Source organism: Oncorhynchus keta, chromosome 1 (assembly GCF_023373465.1).
Source record: "Oncorhynchus keta strain PuntledgeMale-10-30-2019 chromosome 1, Oket_V2, whole genome shotgun sequence".
Taxonomy (NCBI): domain Eukaryota; kingdom Metazoa; phylum Chordata; class Actinopteri; order Salmoniformes; family Salmonidae; genus Oncorhynchus; species Oncorhynchus keta.
In genome coordinates, this window is record NC_068421.1 from 64,920,868 (window position 1) to 64,944,887 (window position 24,020).

General features: G+C 41.3%; 2 protein-coding genes across 2 annotated transcripts; one reads left to right on the top strand and one right to left on the bottom strand.

Annotated features, from left to right (window-relative positions):
- Window positions 1-2,755: 2,755 nt before the first annotated feature.
- On the bottom strand, window positions 2,756-10,622 carry slc5a9 (solute carrier family 5 member 9). Its single transcript, XM_035781845.2, has 13 exons — window positions 10,479-10,622; window positions 10,147-10,218; window positions 9,762-9,866; window positions 9,429-9,593; window positions 9,234-9,339; window positions 9,063-9,143; window positions 8,685-8,890; window positions 8,377-8,512; window positions 6,533-6,640; window positions 6,197-6,347; window positions 5,381-5,549; window positions 5,047-5,262; window positions 2,756-4,889 (listed from the first exon to the last, which is right to left on the bottom strand). The coding sequence occupies exons 1-13, from the start codon at window positions 10,605-10,607 to the stop codon at window positions 4,554-4,556; spliced, it is 1,980 nt and encodes a 659-aa protein (XP_035637738.1). The 5' UTR covers window positions 10,608-10,622; the 3' UTR covers window positions 2,756-4,553.
- A 2,497-nt stretch (window positions 10,623-13,119) lies between these two features.
- On the top strand, window positions 13,120-20,162 carry gclm (glutamate-cysteine ligase, modifier subunit). The gene is made up of 7 exons (XM_035781854.2): window positions 13,120-13,435; window positions 14,165-14,233; window positions 18,041-18,125; window positions 18,259-18,315; window positions 18,565-18,767; window positions 18,858-18,972; window positions 19,111-20,162. The coding sequence occupies exons 1-7, from the start codon at window positions 13,310-13,312 to the stop codon at window positions 19,278-19,280; spliced, it is 825 nt and encodes a 274-aa protein (XP_035637747.1). The 5' UTR covers window positions 13,120-13,309; the 3' UTR covers window positions 19,281-20,162.
- The last annotated feature ends 3,858 nt before the right edge of the window (window positions 20,163-24,020 follow it).

Here is a 24,020-nt window from a genome sequence, read left to right on the forward strand (position 1 = left end):
CTTTATACTTCCATTGGCCATTTTTGACTCCAGTATATAGGTAGGAGGCAGTGGCGCTCCAGTACAGTAGATGGCGATAATGCACCACAACGTTGGATGCCACCCGCCTATACACCCCACAGAAGAACCGGGGCGACAACGATAGCTATTTTTTTTATATCACCTTTATTTAACCAGGTAGGCTAGTTAAGAACAAGTTCTCATTTGCACCTGCGACCTGGCCAAGATAAAGCATAGCAATTCAACACATACTACAACACAGAGTTACACATGGAATAAACAAAACATACAGTCAATAATACAGTAGAAAAAAAAGAATGTCTATATACAGTGAGTGCAAATGAGGTAAGATAAGGGAGATAAGGCAATAAATAGGCCATGGTGGCAAAGAAATTACAATATAGCAATTAAACACTGGAATGGTAGATGTGCAGAAGATGAATGTGCAAGTAGAGATACTGGGGTGCAAAGGAGCAAGATACATAAAATAAATACAGTAAGGGGATGAGGTAGATAGATGGGCTGTTTACAGATGGGCTATGTACAGGTGCAGTAATCTGTGAGCTGCTCTGACAGCTGGTGCTTAAAGCTAGTGAGGGAGATATGAATCTCCAGCTTCAGTGATTTTTGCAGTTATTTCCAGTCATTGGCAGCAGAGAACTGGAAGGAAAGGCAACCAAAGGATGAATTGGCTTTGGGGGTGACCAGTGAGATGTACCTGCTGAAGTGCGTGGCGAGTGGGTGCTGCTATGGTGAGCTGAGATAAGGCGGGGCTTTACCTAGCAGAGACTGGTAGATAACCTGTAGCCAGTGGGTTTCCTGTGTCAGGAGGAATGGGCCAAAATTCACCCAACTTATTGTGGGAAGCTTGTGGCAGGCTACCTGAACGTTTGACTCAAGTTAAACAATTTAAAGGCAATGCTACCAAATACCAATTGAGTGTATGTAAACTTCTGACCCACTGAGAATGTGATGAAAGAAATAAAAGCTGAAATAAGTCATTCTCTCTACTATTATTCTGACATGTCATATTCTTAAAATAAAGTGGTGATCCTAACTGACATAAGACAGGGAATTTTTACTTAGATTAAATGTCAGGAATTGTGAAAAACTGCATTTAAATGTATTTGGTTAAGGTGTATGCAAACTTCTGACTTATGTACATATGAGATGGGTAATGCAGTATGTAAAAACAATTTAAAAGTTACTAAGATACCGTAGAATCGTGTGGAGTGCAGTTTATACATGTGAGATGAGTAATGCTAGATACGGAAACATTATTAAAGTGGCTAGTGATCCATTTCTATAAGTGGCCAGTGATTCCTAATCTATGTCTATCAGTAGCCACCTCTCATATGCTAGTGATGGCTGTTTGTTTAGCAGTCTGATGGCCTTGAGATAGAAGTTATTTTTCATTCTCTTGGTCCCAGGTTTGATGCACCTGTACAGACAGACCTCAGTGGCTCGGGTGGTTGATGTCCTTGATTATCTTTTTGGCCTTCATGTTGCATCAGGTGCTGTAGGTGTCCAAGAGGGCGGGACGTTTTCCCCCAGTGATGTGTTGGGCAGACTGCACCCCCCTCTGGAGAGCTTTGCGGTTGTGGGCGGTGCAGTTGCTTTACCAGGTGGTGATACAGCCTGACAGGATGCTCTCGATTGTGCATCTGTAAAATTTTGTGAGTGTTTTTAGGTGTTAAGCCAAATTTCTTTAGCCTCCTGAGGTTGAAGAGGCGCTGTTGTGCCTTCTTCACCACACTGTCTGTGTGGGTGGACCATTTCAGTTTTTTAGTGATGTGTACGCTGAGGAACTTGAAGCTTTCCCCATTCTCCACTGCGATCCCATCAATGTGGATAGGGGGGTGCTCCCTCTGCTGTTTCCTGAAGTCCACAATAATCTCCTTGGTTTTGTTGACATTGAGTGAGAAGTTATTTTCCTGGCACCACTCTCCCAGAGCCCTCTCCTCCCTGTATGGTCGTCTCATCGTTGTTGGTAATCAAGCCTACTACCGTTGTGTCGTCTGCAACCTTGATGATTGAGTTGGAGCCGTGCTTGGCCACGCAGTCATGGGTAAACAGGGAGTACAGGAGGGGACTGAGCACACACCCTTGTGGGGCCCCAGTGTTGAGAATCAGCGAAGAGGTGTTGTTTCCTACCTTCACCACCTGGGGGCGACCCGTCAGGAAGTCCAGGATCCAGTTGCACAGGGTGGGGTTATGAGCCAGGGCCTCAAACTTAATGATGAGCTTGGAGGTTACTATGGTGTTGAATGCTGAGCTATAGTCAATGAACAGCATTCTTACATAGGTATGCATGCTTCTTGTCCAGATGGGACAGGGCAGTGGGCAGTGTGGTGGCGATTGCATGGTCTGTGGATCTATTGGGGCAGTAAGCAAATTGAAGTGGGTCTAGGGTGGCAGGTAAGGTGGAGGTGATATGATCCTCGACTAGTCTCTCAAAGCACTTCATGATGACAGAGGTGAGTGCTACTGTGCGATAGTCATTTAGTTCAATTGCCTTTACTTTCTTAGGTACAGGGACAATGGTGGACATCTTGAAGCATGTGGGGACAACAGACTGGGATAGGGAGAGATTGAATATATCTGTAAACACACCAACCAGCTGGTCTGTGCATGCTCTAAGGCCGCGGCTAAGGAAATCATCTGGGCCGGCAGCCTTGCAAGCCTTGTTAACGTGCTTAAACATCTTACATCTTGTAACGGTCGTCGTATGAAGGAGAAGAGGAGGACCAATGCGCAGCGTGGTATGTGTCCATATTTAATAGAACAAACTGAACACGACAAAATACAAAAATAACAAAGTGAAATAACAAACCAAAACAGTTCCATGTGGAATTCACAGACACAGAAAATAAACACTACAATCCAAAAGAAAATAAATGTACTTGTTACCCCATACATTTTCCCTGACACCCAAAAGTAGTCTTTGCATTTTGAATTCTTAGCAGGGCAGGAAAATTGTCCAGTTATCACAGTTAGCAAGAGAACATCGCTGGTCATCTACGGCCTTTGATCTGGCAGACTCACTAAACACACATGCTTCGTTTTTAAATTATGTGTTTGAGTGTGCCCCTGGATATCCGTAAATTAAAAACCCAAACTGATGCCATCTAGTTTAAATATAAGGAATTAGAAATTATCTACACTTTTTCTTTTGATACTTCAATATATTATAGCAATTACATTTACTTTGATACTTAAGTATATTTAAAACCAAATACTTTTAGACTTTTACTCAAGTCGTACTTTACTGGGTGAGTCATTTTCTATTGAGGTATCTTAAAAATTAGGGCCAGCTTCCCTGTGGAACGCTTGCGACAACTTGTAGTTAAATTGAGGCTATTCTGAGGGCAAAAGCGGGTCTGCAACTCAAATTGAATCTTATTGGTCACATACACATGGTTAGCAGATGTTATTGCGAGTGTAGCGAAATGCTTATGCTTCAAGATCCGATAGTGCAGCAGTATCCAACAGGTAATATCTAACAAATTCCACAACAAAACTAATACACACAATCTAGTAAAGGAATGGGATAAGAATATAGAAGTATAAAACATATGGATGTGACAGAGCAGATAAGATGCAATAGATGGTAAAGAATAGATAGTGAAGGATACAGTATACATTATATACATATGAGATGAGTAAAGCAAGACATAAACATTCTTAAAGTGGCATTATAAAAGTGACTTGTGTTCCATTTATTAAAGTGGCCAATGATATCAAGAATGGTAGGCAGCCGCCTCTGTGCTAGTTGTGACTGTTAAACAATCTTATGGCCTTGACATAGAAGCTGTTTTTCAATCTCTCTGTCCCAGCTTTGGTGCACCTGTAATGACCTCGCCTTCTGGATGGAAGCGGGGTGAACAGGCAGTGGCTCGGGTGGTTATTGTCTTGCCTTCCTGTGACATCGGGTGTTGTAGGTGTCCTGGAGGGCAGGTAGTTTGCCCCCGGAGATGCGTTGTGCAGACATTACCACCCTCTGGAGAGCCTCGCGGTTGTGATGTCTTGTACACAGATAGCACTGTTGGCTAGACGCATGTGCCAATACCAGTGTGAACACTCACTATTTAATGCAATATTTTTTTGTGAGAAACCCAACACTAGAGTTGAAAATGCGATGGAAACCCATTTAACTTGCATTTTTTATTCAGTACATGGGGAATTTAACCGCAAAAGGTATTTTATGTCCAATACATCATCACGCACAGCCTTTTATCTGTAACAAGTCCATTTGATGGAAACGCATCTATGGTAGGAAAATGTGCATATTGTTTTTATGCGGATTTTAGAATATTCGCATGAAAATCTGTCGCCAAATGGATGGAAACCTAACTACTGACCCTGATCAAAGAGTACACATACAGATGACAGTTTTGGCAATAAAAAGTCTAAATCCCACAACTAAAAACAACATTACCATTATTGTTTGACATTCTAATTATAAACCAATTAGCATTTTGTGTGTGATCAGTAATTCAATAAACAATATGTGATTCAACAATATCTATAATCAAAATGAGAGTTATATTAAATCAGGCAAAGTAGCCCCACATAAAGACATTGATAGAGAGTAGTATGAGGGCGTTCGCATTGCACACGTTCCGCCAGATTGGTTTTTCCTCAATGCTGGTCAGTTTTAACTCCAAGGCATTTTTCTCCTCCAGGGTTAACTGTTTCTTCTCAGGCCCAGACAGCCCACACAGCCACATTCCAGTACGCTTCCAGCATGGCCCGCCCTCCACAGCAGCCTCCTCCCCAACTCTGGGGTCAGGAGTTCTGGGTGGTGTCCTGGGCTTTGTGGTCCATGGGTCATTGAAGTCAATGCGCGGCTCCTTGCTGTGTCTTGTCCACCATGTCAGGCGATGGAGCTGCAGGGGGATTGAAGAGGGGAAGAATGAATAGGTTATAACATGTAACAAAATGTGTACATGTTCTTTTCTTTTAACTGACATTAATCTCATAAGTAACAGCATATATTTTGCAAGTCTGTTTAATGTTTATGATTAGTACTTGTGGCACTCTTACATGGTGCTCTGGAATGGCCGGAGTGCAGAGGCTGACAGCAGTGATGACCAGGCCAGTGAGAGCCAGGAGGATAAGAGCAAAGTACAGGTAGTGGACATCCCTGATGAAGGCTGGCCGTATGTCTATCTCTCCACAAGATGGGGTGCCATACACAAACACCAGCACCATCTGCACCAAGCCAACAGCAAGGCCCACGATCAGACCCCAGAAGGCTCCCTGTGTTAACGGTCATCCACATTGAACGCACACACAAAGGGACAGTGTTTTGTATCAAATCTCAACAATGTGCTTTATGACATAAAAACAAATAATGGCATAAAATCCTTGATCTGACCTGCTCATTGACACGCCTCCAGAAGATGGCCATGATGAAGACAGCAGTGATGGGAGGAGCCAGGTAGCTGGTGATGGCCTGGATGTAGTCAAACAGCTGTCCACTGTTGGCTGACTGGATGATGGGGATCCACAGAATGCTGAGCACCACCATTACTAAGATGAACACCCTGCAGGTGATGACCACAAACGGGAGGTGAGGATTATTTCAGTTTAAAGTATTGTATAATGAATCGTACATAGGTTACTTTTGTTAGGAATCGTTGCCTTACTAAAATAGTTTTAATTTAGAAAAATCCTGATCAGTTTTCTAGTATGTAAATGCAACCGTATTGAGTATATACAGCATTGGACTTTGGACCAGACGTCATGGGTTTGGATTATGGGGCAGGGAAACTTAAATTGCCTCCATAAAACAGACATCTTAATGGGATATATACCTTAAGTCTTGCATTCTAAACAAGGCAATGTTTGCAACAGGGAATTCCCACAAAACAAATAATGCTTGCTCCATCCATTTTGTATTATTGTTTGAGAAAAAAATTATATCACTTGTTATTTGGGTAAAAATGTAAAATCTTGACACTTTAATTAAGCTGCCTAGATTTTGTATAATGTCTTCTGAGGTTTAGTTATGCGATTTTATACTAAGCTTATTATTCACAGGGGAGTTGTAGCACAAAATACAACAGTGCCTGGAGTAAACAAAAGCAGAACCTGAGTAAGTTGGGCATGTTTAGACAGCTATTGTCAAACAACTGGCTTTGACTCATGTTTAGAAGACATTGCTGTACATTTCTTTAATGGCGTTACCTACCTGCCCACTACCATGAGTTCTGGCTCGGAGGCCTGTGGCCGGACCCTCTGCCAGATGTCCATGGTGAACAGGGTGCTGCTGCTGTTGAAGATGGAAGTCAGAGAGGACATGAGGGCAGCCATCATTACTGCAATCATCAACCCCCGCATGCCTGGAGAGGATAGACACAGATAACAGATTGAAGAGTGAAATTGGGCGAGTCAGATTTAAAATACAAACATCCTCAGAAAAGTATATAGACACACATACAGTGATGACACATTTGAACCTTTTCAAAAATAGGATCAATAGTAAGTATGTTTTCAGTGTGTTCACGCGTGTGTGCGGATGTCTTACCAACAGGCATAAGTTCTACCACTAGTTTTGGGTAGGCAATATTGGAGCAGCCCACGGTGGCTCCACAGATTCTTTGGCACGCAATGGGGTCAACACATCCTACCTCATCTGCGGACATAAAGAGACGATACACAGTGGGGCAAAAAATTATTTAGTCAGCCACCAATTGTGCAAGTTCTCCCACTTAAAAAGATGAGAGAGGCCTGTAATTTTCATCATAGGTACACTTCAACTATGACAGACAAAATGAGAAAACAAGTCCAGAAAATCACATTGTAGGATTTTTAATACATTTATTTGCAAATTATGGTGGAAAATAAGTATTTGGTCACCTACAAACAAGCAAGATTTCTGGCTCTCACAGACCTGTAACTTTTTCTTTAAGAGGCTCCTCTGTCCTCCACTCGTTACCTGTATTAATGGCACCTGTTTGAACTTGTTATCAGTATAAAAGACACCCGTCCACAACCTCTAACAGTCACACTCCAAACTCCACTATGGCCAAGACCAAAGAGCTGTCAAAGGACACCAGAAACAAAATTGTAGACCTGCACCAGGCTGGGAAGACTGAATCTGCAATAGGTAAGCAGCTTGGTTTGAAGAAATCAACTGTGGGAGCAATTATTAGGAAATGGAAGAGATACAAGACCACTGATAATCTCCCTCGATCTGGGGCTCCACGCAAGATCTCACCCCGTGGGGTCAAAATGATCACAAGAACGGTGAACAAATTCCCAGAACCACACGGGGGGACCGAGTGAATGACCTGCAGAGAGCTGGGACCAAAGTAACAAAGTCTACCATTAGTAACACACTACGCCACCATGGACTCAAATCCTGCAGTGCCAGACGTGTCCCCCTGCTTAAGCCAGTACATGTCCAGGCCCGTCTGAAGTTTGCTAGAGAGCATTTGGATGATCCAGAAGAAGATTGGGAGAATGTCATATGGTCAGATGAAACCAAAATATAACTTTTTGGTAAAAACTCAACTCGTCGTGTTTGGAGGACAAAGAATGCCGAGTTGCATCCAAATAACATAATACCTACTGTGAAGCATGGGGGTGGAAACATCATGCTTTGGGGCTGTTTTTCTGCAAAGGTACCAGGACGACTGATCCGTGTAAAGGAAAGAATGAATGGGGCCATGTATCGTGAGATTTTGAGTGAAAACCTCCTTCCATCAGCAAGGGCATTGAAGATGAAACGTGGTTGGATCGTTCAGCATGACAATGATCCCAAACACACCGCCCGGGCATCAAAGGAATGGCTTAGTAAGAAGCATTTCAAGGTCCTGGAGTGGCCTAGCCAGTCTCCAGATCTCAACCCCATAGAAAATCTTTGGAGGGAGTTGAAAGTCCGTGTTGCCCAGCAACAGCCCCAAAACATCACTGCTCTAGAGGAGATCTGCATGGAGGAATGGGCCAAAATACCAGCAACAGTGTGTGAAAACATTGTGAAGACGTACAGAAAACGTTTGACCTCTCTCATTGCCAACAAAGCGTATATAACAAAGTATTGAGATAAACTTTTGTTATTGACCAAATACTTATTTTCCACCATAATTTGCAAATACATTCATTAAAAATCCTACAATGTGATTTTCTAGATTTTTTTTCTTCTCATTTTGTCTGTCATAGTTGAAGTGTACCTATGATGAAAATTACAGGCCTCTCTCATATTTTTAAGTTGGAGAACTGACTAATTACTTTTTTGCCCCACTGTAGTAATACACAGTACATTAACATACTATACAACTTCTGAACAAGGGCAATACCATTGCTGTATATCTGGCAGAGGGTCCATTGCTGTATATTGGATTTAGTATAGACAAAGTGAGAACTCACTTGGGTAAAGTGCTCTGCTGATCATTCCAGGCATCACTATAAAGAACATGGGCAGGACCTTCAGGTAACCTCCCAGCACAGAGCCTCCTTTGGCATGGGACAGGTTCTTGGCTGAGAGAGACCTCTGCACTGTCACCTGGAGCAGGTTAGGACAAGGTCACTTACGTGAGGAAATCTCATGCCTCTCCAAAAAGGTGGGATTCTTCATAATGGTCTACTGTAACATACCTAAATAACAAGTCAAAATAACACCTTAGACTTGACTGTAATGCAAAATGCAAGTCAACTACAAAAGTTCCATCTCATACCTGGTCAGTGCACCACACCCAGGTGGCTAGCACCGTGAGGCCAAACAGCAGACCAGGCCAGGGCAGATCCCCCGTCACTGGGTCTCTGAGGATGTGGAAGGCATCGGACCGGGGTAGGTGACATGTAGTGTTGGGCACAGTCAATGTGGGGATGGCCTCCTTGTACTGCTCCAGCAGACCCTCATACCAACCCACTTTGTCAAACGCTAAAGATAAAGTTCAAGGGTCCGTTTGAAAATGGATACAATAAATCATCCAATCACTAATTAAGAAAATAATTATATACTATGATACTAAAGTAGTTTTAGACAAATTCATATTTAGAGGTATATACTCTATACCGTTGAACTTATACTATAGGAAACATAAAAACAGTACCTATGAACATGAGTATGAATGCGCCTATCACCATGATGACCGTCTGTAAAGCATCTGTATAGATAACTGCTGTCAGCCCCCCTGGAATCAATAACAGCCAATGGTAATCAATAACAAACAATGCCATGTAATGAATGAATAAATGACTGGTAGATTATGTTGAAAAGTTACCAGCTATAGTGTAGAGGGCAGTTACTAGAAGAAGCACCACTGTGGAGAGATAGAGGTCCCAGCCCAGGGACACTTGAATGAACAGAGCGCCAGAGAAGATGTCTGTCTGTCAGCAGAGGTAACAAGAATATTCAACTAGCACCCTGAATTGCATTATGACAAATTTTAGATTATTTTTTTATATGAGCATCTTACTGATATCTTGGTGAAAATATAGAGGATGAGGGAGAGAACACTCATGTAGATTCTGATGCGCTGGCCCCCAAACCGCTTCTTCAGGTACTCTGGCATAGTTACCACACCAGCAGAGATGTAAACCGGCACAAAGATCCAACCAAGAGCAATGAGGACCCAAGCTGCCTGTGAAACATGAAAGCTTATTCTAAGCTGAAATACTGTGGATAGGTCTTCATAATAAAGGGTGTCCACCTCCTGATGGAAATATTGACAAACTGTAATAACTTGATTATCCTCTCCATTGTTTATCATCTTGGTGTTTTTTCACAATGCACTTAACATATTACTTACATTCCATTCAAACCCTCCAACAGCGATGCCTCCTGCTGCTCCAGTGCCAGCTAGTCCAATGAACAAACCACTGCCAACATTACTGGACATCAGAGAGGCCCCAATCTGAGACAGCAGAATTTTTTTTACTTCATTTTGTCCATTTTTATCTTTGGATATAGATAGCTATTATCAGTATCAACTATTTTCATCCAATTATTTAATGTTATAAAAGAAACAACTTTCCTAATTTAAAATAGATGATAATACTTAATAGTCTGGATCATAATTAACTTTTTTATCTAGTTGACATACTAATTTCTTCACTAATGTTCAGTTCAATGTATATAGTTTATTTGAGTTCAATGCATCGAGTTCAATACCATCATAATCTCAGGCTACTTACAGGCCACCATGTCATGGATCTTCCAGCCAAGAAGTATCCACCCACTGTCCCACGGTTTGCCCTGACAGAAGACTGCAATAAAGAGTTCATTTACATCATACATCAAACTATACTGTCTGTAGATATTAGTTACAGCAAATCCTTCTCAATGACATTGCTTTATACTTATTATTTAGTCAATATTTCATTTATTTGAACAACAGATTTTGTGAGAGGAAGAATTCTGATGAATTAATCTCCACAGTACAATTTCAGTGTTAGGTCATTGTACCAGTCTGCCCTCTTCATACAATGAAAGCATCCACCAGGTAATAGGAGTGTTTATTACTTACCCATATTCCCACAACAAGAACAAAGACGAAGTATACCACGACTACAACAATATCAAGAGTTTCCAAAGCAAACTTTTCAGGTAATTCAGGCACAGAAGTCGTTGTCGCAAGACTAGGTGTTGAAGTCATTTTGACAAAAACATAGAAAACCGTGTGAACTTTGAGGCTAGCATGAAGCAAGTCAATAATTAATCAGCTTATCAAGACAATATGGAACCCCATTCATTGGTCACATATAAACTGGAAAGTCTTCATAAATACCTATCCGATTGTAAAGGATGCTTCCTGGAAAGATTTCAGTGTTGACATTTTCCTAAAATCCATAGGATGTGTATGTGTGTGCTGTATGCTCTGTTGGGCAGCTAACAAACATAATATCATGTTCCAGAACTGGTTTGACAAGAACATTATCTGAGTTAAACAATTATTGAATAATGATGGCCAACTATATGATTATCAAGACTTCATGAGAACACAATGTTACATTCACTCCTGAGGAGTATCAAATTGTTGTGTGAGCTGTCCCTAAAGGTGCTATTCTTCTTTTAGGAGAATATAACAACACTCCAAGTGCAACTGTTGAGGATTTTGTAGACTCAATACAGTTAGAAAGAATTGACATTTTAAACTATAAATGTAATAACATGTATATAAGGAAACTATGTCAATATGTTACTATTCCCGCTGGTAAAATGTACTGGAATGCAGCCCTAGGACAAGTGAACTGGAACAAAGTCTCATTGTTGTCTGGTAAATATTGTATATCTAATAAGGTGAAAGAAGTATCATACAAACTCATTCATAGAATCTATCCTGTAAAGACCTTTATTATACACAGATTTAAAATAGCTATTGATAACAAATGTGTATTTTGTGGCTGTGACCCAGAAACTCTTGACCATTTATTTTGGGACTGTTCTTATGTCAGAAGATTTTGGAGTGAGTTAGAAGATTTTATTTGAAAAGAAACGACTATTAATGTTAATCTGAGAGAATCTGTTGTTTATTTTGATCCAAATGATATGGAACGTGACTGTCACGCCTTGACCTTAGTTATCTTTGTTTTCTTTATTATTTGGTTAGGTCAGAGTGTGATGTTTAGTTTTTGAATTGTCTAGGGGGTTTGTATGTCTAGGGTTTTTGTATGTCGAGGTGTTTATATGTCTATGGCTGCCTGGATTGGTTCTCAATCAGAGGCAGCTGTTTATTGTTGTCTCTGATTGGGAACCATATTTAGGTAGCCATATTCCTTGGTTAATTTGTGGGTTGTTATTCTATGTTTAGTTGCCTGTTCTGCACTAGCCACATTGCTTCACGTTTTGTTGTTTAGTTCTGTTCAGTGTTCTCTCTTTAATTAAAGAGTTATGTTCGCTTACCAAGCTGCACCTTGGTCTCCTCTTTATGACGACAGTGACGTAACTTTCATTGTTAATTCATTTATCCATAAAATGTAGTGGGCAGAGAACAAACCCCTCTTCACATTATTTAAGATACTTTAAATATGATTTTGAAATGAAGAGTAAATGTAAAAACAAAAAAGAAATATGCACCATAAAAGTGTTAGTCTCGATATGTAATACCCATCTGTTAGGTTTATGTACTCTTGTTTGTATATTTTTGTAATTTGTATGTTGTGTTCATAATAAAAAATATATAAAAAATAAATAAACCTATGGTCACAAAATTATATATGTAGTTAAGTGAATAAAAATAATTATTTTATTACTAATATGGGATAAAGATGTACATCTACAAATAATATATATACACACACAATAATGGCAGAACAGTAAAGTTAAGTAGCTACAGCAGGCTCTATCACATCTTCCAAAACTTGCTGTAATCATCCCCTTTGAAATAATCTTTGAATTCCACCTTCCTCTGCCTAACAGCTCCCTTCTTGGGATCCTGCTTCCAGATCCTGATTTTCCTTTCTTCCTCTGAGAGTGTACTGATGTCCACAGGCATCTGAAGGGATCCAAAATCAAAATCACTCTCACAATTTGTCTGATTAGCATTCAAATGTAAGATTCAGTGGCACAGGGGCACCTTGTGCTGAGGACAATAAAAGGCCACTCTAAAATGTGCAGTTTTGTCACACAACACAACACAATGCCACAGATGTCTCAAGTTTTGAGGGAGTGTGCAAATGGCATGCTGACTCTGGGAATGTCCACCAGAGCTGTTGCCAGATAATTTAATGTTAATTTCTCTACCATAAGCCACCTCTGATGTCGTTTTATAATTTTTGGCAGTACATCCAACCAGCCTCACAACCGCAGACCACGTATATGACGTCGTGTGGGTGAGCAGTTTGCTGATTCATAATTAATGTTACAGAAACAAGAAGTTCCCACGTAGATTGGCATAATTATTTTTTTTCAACATTTTGAACGTTTACCTAAAAAAAATATTTTGCCATCAGACCTGTCACATTTTTCCCTGACATGTATGTTACTAAGCATAAAAAGGTTGGATGGAAACCTGGTTACTGGTGGTGATTTTCATGTTGAATTAAAAAGGAAATCTTCTCTCTTGAAACAAGAGTACTGTACTGAACTGTAACAACATATTGGTCAAAAGGGTGCTAAATTCCACATAAATCCATGCCAGATTTTGCACACAACGCACAGTTACAAGGTGGGCGTGCTCATAGCGCTAGTTTCCACCAGCAAAATAAACTACCGGTACATATGCAATTCACAGAGGTACTGTTTTTGAAACGCGGTGAGTCCTGTCGCTAACTGCAGAATTAAATAACTGGATAAGTTGCTGGATAGCTTAAAAGGACGTTTCACTACTATATATTTACTTACAACCAAGGACACCACATGGACACTCACACCACCAGTGCTAAAGTGCTTCTCAACCATGCTACGACACTGAATCTGCACACGGGAAATTTAGTAAACCGTAGCCGTCTCAAGAAAAAATGTCCGTCTTCACCTAGTGAAGAGGTAAGACTGACCATTGACTTTGTCATAACTGGCTAGCTAATGTAAGACGTTTGAAAAGAGTGCATCACGGCTGGTCAGCTAACTGGCTAGATAATGTTGTTGCTAACTAGCTTGAAAAACCATGGCCTCGACTTAAATTCCATGGCCTCGACTTAAATTAGCGCGTTTAGGTAGCTCAACAACCATGCGTTGTCTTTCCTATATCCATCCCCATTACGTCATTAAAAACGTAAGTTTGCGTTATGTAGTCTGACGTTTATGGCTGTATTGCAAGACCTGTCAGGGTCATGATTCATCTGATGATAAGATTCAAAGATGCATGAGGACATTTTAAATTATGAAAGCCAGGATTTGTCTTGTGTAGAGTATTGAATGCCAGCTTTAATTCGGCATGGAGAACAATCATAAAACGATTTCCTTGAAGCTGTGCCCAATTTGACTCTAAGAATCTCCATTTAGCGTTTTAATAGTGTTGATGTTGTATAGTAAGCCATAGCTCAGGACCAGAACTTAATGCGCACATTTTCGTACTGTCCAAGTCACTAATTGCCAGCAGTGTCAGAAATAATCCTATACTGTCCATGTCTGGCAATCTTTCACAGCACCATTGAGTGATCTGTAGGCATCATTGAAAGCCCTACCTAGTTACGAGGTGTTGTTTATAGCAAACATGTTAACACTTCCATTCATTTACAGTCCACTCTTAATACATTTTTTTTACCATTCCAGATTCAAGACTGTGTTCGTGCTACACTTAGTGAGTGGTTTGCCATGATACCACCACCAACTTCACCAACGGTTAGGCAGTTCTCTTATTTATTGGTTTATTTATTGATCTATATTTGCTATAAATGAATGGGCTGAAGCACAGTTTGCCTATCTGCATTTAACCTATTGGACTAACAATTAGCTAGATCCCAAATGTGATCTTTTAATCTTTTATCTAGTTAGCATTCTATTGATTTATTTAAAAAACTTACATAAACACAGTGAATATAATGTAGGCATACCTGTCAGGGTAACTTGGGGTCACCTAGGGTAACAGAAACCACTTCATGTCACCATTTACCCCCCCCAACACTTTCCCTGGTTGCTACTACTCTTGTTCAACTAAGCATGTAATCTGTCACCACAATTTAAGTCACTCCTCAACAAATATATAGCGGTTATTGCATTTTACCCCAAGTTACCCTACAATTGACCCATGTTCCATTTAGTCCCACTCTCCCAATGCACTCACTGCAAACTCTGGGTTTAAAATGGTGCCGTTCACAGATATTTAGGAGTTGAGAAATAAAGTAGGAATGGAAAGCTGGGATCCCCCTCTTTTTAATAAAGGCCATTAAAACTGCTGTTTTCCCTGCAATTGCCAGAATTGTTGTGCATTGACTGCTTGTCTGAATGCATGTTTTCCTCCCTATGGCACTGATAACGAACACACAACAAGCCGACCAGGGAAATAGATAAATCAGACAACCCATAGTATAATAGTTTATCTATTCATTAGTTGTTTTGTTTGCAGAGGAAAACTACATCTGGACCGCTCTAGCATCTTCAAAGTGCTCCTCGGCAGAAATATTGTTCATGTTAGATATTTTTTTGGCCTGGTGGCAATGATTTTACCGTGGCGCAGCGCCAGAGCAAAATGACTGCAGTGGAAAAACTGGAGAGACATCACACTCCATCCACCCATTCAATACCACATACAGTGCATTCGGGAAAGTATTCAGACCCCTTCCCCTGGACAAGGCAGCAAATCCACTGTTCCTAGGCTGTCATTGTAAATAAGAATTTGTTCTTAACTGACTCCATAATGACAAAGTGAAAACAGGTTTTTAGACATTTTTGAAAATATATATATTTTTAAACGGATACCTTTATTTATATAAGAATTCAGACCCTTTGCGATGTGACTCTAATTTGAGCTCCGGTGCATCCTGATTCCATTGATCATCCTTGAGATGTTTCTGCAACTTGGAGTCAACCTGTGGTAAATGACATTGATTGGACATGATTTGGAAAGGCACACACCTGTCTATATAAGGTCCCACAGTTGACAGTGCATGTCAGAGCAAATACCAAGCCATGAGGTCGAAGGAATTGTTTGTGAAGCTCCGAGACAGGATTGTGTCTGCACAGATCTGGAGAAGGGTACCAAAAAATGTCTGCAACATTGGGGCCCCAATAACACTGGCCTCCATCATTCTTAAATAGAAGATGTTTGTAACCACCAAGACTCTTTCTAGAGCTGGCCAAACTGAGCGATTGGGAGAAGGGTCTTGGTCACCTCCTTGACCAAGAACTCTATGGTCACTGACAGAGTTCCTCTGTGGAGATGGGAGAACCTTCCAGAAGGACAACAATCTCTGAAGCACTTCACCAATCAGGCCTTTATGGTAGAGTGGCCAGACAAAGCCACTCCTCAGTAAAAGGCACATGACAGCCGGCTTGGAATTTGCCACAAGCACCAAAAAGGCTCTGACCATGAGAAACAAGTTTCTCTGGTCTGATGAAACCAAAATGTAACTCTTTGGCCTGAATGCCAAGCGTCATGTCTGGAGGAAACCTGGCACCATCCCTACGGTGAAGCATGGTGGTGGTGGCAGTATCATGCTGTGGGGATGTTTTTCAGACTAGTCAGGATCGAGGCAAAGATGAACAAAGCAAAGTACAGAGAGATCCTTGATGAAAACCTGCTCAGGACCTCCGACTGGGGTGAAGGTTAACCTTCCAACAGGAGGACAACCCTAAGCACACAGCCAAGACAACGCAGAAGTGGTTTTGGGACAAGTTTCAATGTCCTTGAGTGGCCCAGCCAGAGCCCGGACTTGAACCCGATCGAACATCTCTGGAGAGACCTGAAAACAGCTGTGCAGTGACGCTCCCCATCCAACCTGACAGCGCTTGAGAGGACCTGCAGAGAAGAATGGGAGAAACTCCCCAAATACAGGTGTGCCAAGCTGGGGACTGTCATACTCAAGGACTGAGGCTGGAGGAGCTGCTTAAGGTGCTTCAACAAAAGTACTGAGTAAAAGGTCTGAATACTTATGTAAATATGATTATCTTGTTTTTATTTAATAAATTAGCAAAAATGGCATCTGTTTTTGCTTTGTCATGGGTTATTGTGTGTAGATTGAGGGGGATAAACTATTGAATCCATTTTAGAATAAGGCTGAAACGAAAAATTGAAGGGGTCTGAACTTTGCGAATGCATTGTCGTTCGCCACGCTGATAGACTTTTTTAGCTGCAAAAGCATCTGTTTTTAGTAATAACAAAATATATATTATTGCTATGCATAACCTTTAAAGTATAATTTATCCACTACATGAAAGTGCTTCTATTATTTCTGAAAATTAGTTTGAACTTCTTTTGGCATTAACTATCCAGCATCAACTACCTTTTGTTCTATAGTATTTTATCCATGATCAAAGAGCACCTCATGGTAAACAACTATAACCAAAGAAGCACTCCTTCTGTGTCTACCACCTAGCCTAGTTGAATTTCCCATGCATGTTTTATTACGTACATAGCTACAAAAGAGCTTTTAACCCAACTTCCAAACACCGATTATCGTGTTCATAATCTTTTTACCTTCCCATGGTGACCAAGTGTCTACAGTATCCTGATCAGCTAACATTTTACATCATCTAGCATTAATGAACAATACTTGTGTAACCATGGGTTACTTCTATGTGATGGCGTTCTTCTCCTGGGAAAACAAAATAGCTGTCTGACTGCAAAGAATTCTTCAGACTGATGAAAGGGAACTGTCATTTTGATCGTTCATGCAAAGTTGCCTGCGAAAGGTTCTACATGTGCTTCTGCTGTGAGGTTGGCGTAGCTTTGCCCTGTGGTATTTCTGCTAATCTGCTTCAGCACGCTCAGTGAATACGGAGGGGAGAGGGGGTCTAAGCCCTAAATAAAACCTTTTTAGTTCGATGCGGCGATAGAACTATTTCACGTTCTCTTTGGAAGGGCGGGAATAGAGGGCTGTCTGAAACAATTAAGTGCGCCTCGTTGGACTTTTGATGATAGTTTGGCAGCCTCTGCCGCATATTCGGCACGGTGCAAATGAAGCACGCCTCTGTTTCATGCAGCATGCCAGAGCGAGCAGTTCTTCCACTGTCGGGAGAAATGGTAATGCATATTAATATTAATTGCATGCAAATAAAGATTGCTTAGCTGCAAACACAACAGCGGAAGCACATTCATGATCTCTGATTCGCAGGTGGAGGACTTCTGTGAGAGCTTATTGTTATGCCTTAAACCCTTTGCCCCCCCCCAACCAACGAGGAAGTCTGCTGTAGTGTTGCCAGCCCGCTCTTCATTTCCATTCAGTTCGACTCGCCATAAGTTCGGGGTCTGAACTGTGCATTACGTACACAAAGCCAAAGCTTATTGGAGCATCCCTGCAATGAAATCCCACAAGATTGTAAAATAGAAATTCTGGGTTCGTATTTGAACAAAGTGGAGGCACAATTGAAGTTTCTTCTCTGGTTCTTTATGTAATTTTAAGCTTCATTTTTGTAATTCTTTTCCTTTTGACAAACTTTTGTTGAAGTTTGAGTACATGTTCTAATATTGATTTACACCTATTTATTTAGGACTTACCAGACACAATTGACTGCTCCATCCCTCAAGCTACAGAAGCAATCACACCTGAGGAGAGGGAGGAGCTGAAGGTTTCAGGTGAGTTCTACTGTTATTTATGTCTTTCATGACAATGGACATAGTGATGATATGAGACAGTAGTGTGGCATTGACATGAGACTTGCAGAGGGGTTGTTTTTGTCATTAACATGACCATATTCTTGCTTTGCAGTCAAACTATTTATTTGCGAGGCAGACCTTTCTTCAATCAAAGATGCAGTAGATAAGGGTGAGTATTACATTTGTTACAAATAAAGCAAAGAACCATATTGACTCAGTGACTGCCAAAAGTCATTTGGCATATGCGATAGTCTATAAACCTGACCATGCTGTTGTATCAAAATTCAACAGACCAAAGTAGACGTTAGTATCAGTGAACTTCTGTCTGTTCCTGGACCACACCCAATTCATGTTTGCATAACCTCAACCAATTTTGTGCTTTAAGTTTCATGCTCATAAGATGGACTGTTTCTGACAGCTTGCCAGGCCCTGGCTGTTTCCCAGCTGGACTCAGTGATCATTGCGCCCCCTGCTCTGCCTGAGGAAGTGAGCCAGACCCTGGACAACCTGCAGCCTGCCTGGAGTGAACTGGAGGGTCTGGTGCAAAGCCACAAGATCGCTACCATCGGAACCTCCGACCTGGACAAGGAGCTCCTGGAGCAGCTCTACAACTGGGCCCAGGTGAGTGGTGATGTTGATGAGACCCTCAGATTGTTCTAGGATTGCTTTGGTGTATTTTGGGTTTTGAATGTTTTTTTTCTCCTGGTCTAGGTGAAACCCAGTAGTAACCAGGTGAATCTGGCCTCCTGCTGTGTGATGCCCCCTGACCTGACTGCTTTTGCAAAGGAGTTTGACATTCAGCTACTGACTCATAATGACCCAAAAGGTGAATATTCCGCTCTTGCATTTGAATTTGTGATATTTTCACTATATAATCAGATTCATGTTTTACATGAGTAGGGTACAGACAGGATGTGTGTGTGCGCTGAGGGTCAGTGAATTAACACATTGTCTCGTCCTGTAGAACTGATTACTGCTGCCAGCTTCCAGGAAGCAGTTCAGGAGAGCACTCAGGACCTGAAGGTGGCAGACTGGAGGTTGGAGTGGGTTTTGCGTTACTCCATCATAGTCAAAAGCAGGGGGATCATCAAAGCAAAAGGCTACCTTGTTCACGCAAAGAGAAGCAGCCTGTAGCATGTCCTCTGAAAACCATTTGTTCAGATGTTATTCATGACCAATGCATTCATAGTAATGAAACCACTTACCCTTCTGCATTGTTTTAAAGACTGATAGGTAGCTAAACTTTTATCCAACATGGTTTCAAAGTGGATTTTTCTCCTTTTCTCCCCACATCTACTTTATTTTGCTGTATCAAGGATTATGGGGTATTATGAAACAATTATGCATTGGTACCACATAATTTGTATTTTAGTACAATGACAGAATTATTCAAAAGCAGTTTAAAGGGGAAACACAGCCTCTAACCCACTATGGAAATGTCCTATGATATTTTTACATTGTAAATTTTGATCTGTTGTTAAAGCTAGAGTTATATGTAAAGTCCTAGTGCTCTCTGTGTATGAGCAGCTTCTACTGTATAATACTGGCACCCTCTATTGGCAATGGGGGGGATTAAGGCCTAATTGCAATTGACATTTATGGTTAGTTCAGAAACTATTTTTGATTGTGTACACATTTTATTTGAAACAAATCTAGTGATACTTTATGGATGTTAGTATTGTCATGTCAAACATTTTAATATATGTTTAAAGCCCTGTACTTACTGAGAATATACTAGGACAGTGGTTCCCAAACTGTGGGGTGCGCCTCCTAGGGTTTAAATTAGTAGGCTCAGCACCTTTATTGTGTACATAATAGCACTGAAAAATTCCAGATTGGCATGGAAAATGAATTACAAGCTCTGAAGTGTCTGGATTGATAATGCCTTATTCATCATGGCTTTTCTTCCAGACATTGTCCAAAAAGTTAGATTTCTCTCTTGTACTGTAATTAAAATGTTGCTATTTTCTGTATATCATGTCCTAGAATTGGGTTTATTAAATGATGAAAGACTAAGTGTTTTATTTTAAAATTAATGCGTTAACTGTAAGTGTCTGCAACTTCCGGGTTGGAGCGAGCGGTCGCATTCGCACTTCGGTCCGCAGGTAGTATTACTTTTCACTACTTTTCATTACATTTCATTATAGTACAACGGTTTGATTTGTCTAATCTTAGCAATTTCTTCTTAGCTAGCTACATAGCCGTCTTTGTATCAAAGATAATTGCGTAATTATCGTATTTCGTCGTCCTAACGTAGTCTACTGCCCAGCAGCTAGCCACATAGCTAACGTCCACCGTATAGCAGCACCGTAGAAACTATTACACTCAACTGAACGACTTGATTAGTGTTAGCTAGCTACATAGTTGTCTTTGCTGTCTTCGTATCCAAGATAATTGTGTAGTTTAGAGTGTGTAGTCTTAGAGTGATTATCTTAATTTACCGAGGTTAGCTAGCCAGCTATTTGTTGTCCTTAACGTAGGAGACACTGCTAGCTAGCTAACAGCTAACAGCTAGCCAACGTCTACCGAATTAACTTCCCACTCAACAACCGGTCGCATTCCGCTTCGCTCCACAGGTAGTATCACATTTTCATTTCATTACAGCACAACGGTTTGATTTGCTTGATCGTAGCTAGCTACATAGCTAGCTACATAGCCGTCCTTGTATCAAAGATAATTGTGTAGTCTAGAGCGATTTTCTAGGTTCTAGGTTCTAGATTTTCCAGCTATTGTCGTTCTTTTAATGCAACGTAACGTAATCAACACTGCTAGCTAGCCAGCTAGCCCCCGAATAGCTGCACTGTAGAAACTATTACACTCAACGGAACGACTTGATTAGTGTAGTGTCAACAACGCAGCCACTGCCAGCTAGCCTACTTCAGCAGTACTGTATCATTTTAATCATTTTAGTCAATAAGATTCTTGCTACGTAAGCTTAACTTTCTGAACATTCGAGATGTGTAGTCCACTTGTCATTCCAATCTCCTTGCATTAGCGTAGCCTCTTCTGTAGCCTGTCAACTATGTGTCTGTCTATCCCTGTTCTCTCCTCTCTGCACAGACCATACAAACGCTCCACACCGCGTGGCCGCGGCCACCCTAATCTGGTGGTCCCAGCGCGCACGACCCACGTGGAGTTCCAGGTCTCCGGTAGCCTCTGGAACTGCCGATCTGCGGCCAACAAGGCAGAGTTCATCTCAGCCTATGCCTCCCTCCAGTCCCTCTACTTCTTGGCACTGACGGAAACATGGATCACCACAGATAACACTGCTACAGCAGATGAGCTCTACAGCAGAGTCTCACAACTCAATCGCTGGTTGAAAACTGTTTTCTGCCCCTCCCAAAAGATAGAATTAGTAGATAATTGGCCCTCTTTCTGGGACTCACCCACAAACAGGACCAAGCCTGACCTGCTGAGGAGTGACGGACTCCATCCTAGCTGGAGGGGTGCTCTCATCTTATCTGCCAACATAGACAGGGCTCTAATTCCTCTAGCTCCACAATGAAATAGGGTGCAGGCCAGGCAGCAGGCTATTAGCCAGCCTGCCAGCATAGTGGAGTCTGCCACTAGCATAGTCAGTGTAGTCAGCTCAGCTATCACCATTGAGACCGTGTCTGTGCCTCGACCTAGGTTGGGCAAAACTAAACATGGCGGTGTTCGCCTTAGCAATCTCACTAGGATAAAGACCACCTCCATTCCTGTCATTACTGAAAGAGATCATGATACCTCACATCTCAAAATAGGGCTACTTAATGTTAGATCCCTTACTTCAAAGGCAATTATAGTCAATGAACTAATCACTGATCATAATCTTGATGTGATTGGCCTGACTGAAACATGGCTTAAGCCTGATGAATTTACTGTGTTAAATGAGGCCTCACCTCCTGGCTACACTAGTGACCATATCCCCGTGCATCCCGCAAAGGCGGAGGTGTTGCTAACATTTACGATAGCAAATTTCAATTTACAAAAAAAAAAAAATGACGTTTTCGTCTTTTGAGCTTCTAGTCATGAAATCTATGCAGCCTACTCAATCACTTTTTATAGCTACTGTTTACAGGCCTCCTGGGCCATATACAGCGTTTCTCACTGAGTTCCCTGAATTCCTATCAGACCTTGTAGTCATTGCAGATAATATTCTAATCTTTGGTGACTTTAATATTCACATGGAAAAGTCCACAGACCCACTCCAAAAGGCTTTTGGAGCCATCATCGACTCAGTGGGTTTTGTCCAACATGTCTCTGGACCCACTCACTGTCACAGTCATACGCTGGACCTAGTTTTGTCCCATGGAATAAATGTTGTGGATCTTAATGTTTTTCCTCATAATCCTGGACTATCGGACCACCATTTTATTACGTTTGCAATTGCAACAAATAATCTGCTCAGACCCCAACCAAGGAACATCAAAAGTCGTGCTAAAAATTCACAGACAACACAAAGATTCCTTGATGCCCTTCCAGACTCCCTCTGCCTACCCAAGGACGCCAGAGGACAAAAATCCGTTAACCACCTAACTGAGGATCTCAATTTAACCTTGCGCAATACCCTAGATGCAGTTGCACCCCTAAAAACTAAAAAAATGTCTCATAAGAAACTAGCTCCCTGGTACACAGAAAATACCCGAGCTCTGAAGCAAGCTTCCAGAAAATTGGAACGGAAATGGCGCCACACCAAACTGGAAGTCTTCCGACTAGCTTGGAAGGACGGTACCCTGCAGTACCGAAGAGCCCTTACTGCTGCTCGATCGTCCTATTTTTCTAACTTAATTGAGGAAAATAAGAACAATCCGAAATTCCTTTTTGATACTGTGGCAAAGCTAACTAAAAAGCAGCATTCCCCAAGAGAGGATGACTTTCACTTTAGCAGTGATAAATTCATGAACTTCTTTGAGGAAAAGATTATGATTATTAGAAAGCAAATTACGGACTCCTCTTTAAACCTGCGTATTCCTCCAAACCTCAGTTGTCCTGAGTCTGCACAACTCTGCCAGGACCTAGGATCAAGAGAGACGCTCAAGTGTTTTAGTACTATATCTCTTGACACAATGATGAAAATAATCATGGCCTCTAAACCTTCAAGCTGTATACTGGACCCTATTCCAACTAAACTACTGAAAGAGCTGCTTCCTGTGCTTGGCCCTCCTATGTTGAACATAATAAACGGCTCTCTATCCACTGGATGTGTACCAAACTCACTAAAAGTGGCAGTAATAAAGCCTCTCTTGAAAAAGCCAAACCTTGACCCAGAAAATATAAAAAACTATCGGCCTATATCGAATCTTCCATTCCTCTCAAAGATTTTAGAGAAGGCTGTTGCGCAGCAACTCACTGCCTTCCTGAAGACAAACAATGTATACGAAATGCTTCAGTCTGGTTTTAGACCCCATCATAGCACTGAGACGGCACTTGTGAAGGTGGTAAATGACATTTTAATGGCATCGGACCGAGGCTCTGCATCTGTCCTCGTGCTCCTAGACCTTAGTGCTGCTTTTGATACCATCGATCACCACATTCTTTTGGAGAGATTGGAAACCCAAATTGGTCTACACGGACATGTTCTGGCCTGGTTTAGGTCTTATCTGTCGGAAAGATATCAGTTTGTCTCTGTGAATGGTTTGTCCTCTGACAAATCAACTGTACATTTCGGTGTTCCTCAAGGTTCTGTTTTAGGACCACTATTGTTTTCACTATATATTTTACCTCTTGGGGATGTTATTCGAAAACATAATGTAAACTTTCACTGCTATGCGGATGACACACAGCTGTACATTTCAATGAAACATGGTGAAGCCCCAAAATTGCCCTCGCTAGAAGCATGTGTTTCAGACATAAGGAAGTGGATGGCTGCAAACTTTCTACTATTAAACTCGG

Bases quoted from the DNA above. Each gene is read 5' to 3' on its own strand.
- slc5a9 (XM_035781845.2), bottom strand. From the start codon at position 10,607: ATGACTTCAACACCTAGTCTTGCGACAACGACTTCTGTGCCTGAATTA. The intron at 9,867-10,146 runs GTAAGTAGCCTG...CTGCTGTCTCAG, and splicing joins GATCCATGACATGGTGGCCT to ATTGGGGCCTCTCTGATGTC. The intron at 9,340-9,428 runs GTAAGATGCTCA...CTCTGCTGACAG, and splicing joins ATATTTTCACCAAGATATCA to ACAGACATCTTCTCTGGCGC.
- gclm (XM_035781854.2), top strand. From the start codon at position 13,310: ATGGACACTCACACCACCAGTGCTAAAGTGCTTCTCAACCATGCTACG. The intron at 18,126-18,258 runs GTGAGTTCTACT...CTTGCTTTGCAG, and splicing joins GGAGGAGCTGAAGGTTTCAG to TCAAACTATTTATTTGCGAG. The intron at 18,768-18,857 runs GTGAGTGGTGAT...CTCCTGGTCTAG, and splicing joins AGCTCTACAACTGGGCCCAG to GTGAAACCCAGTAGTAACCA.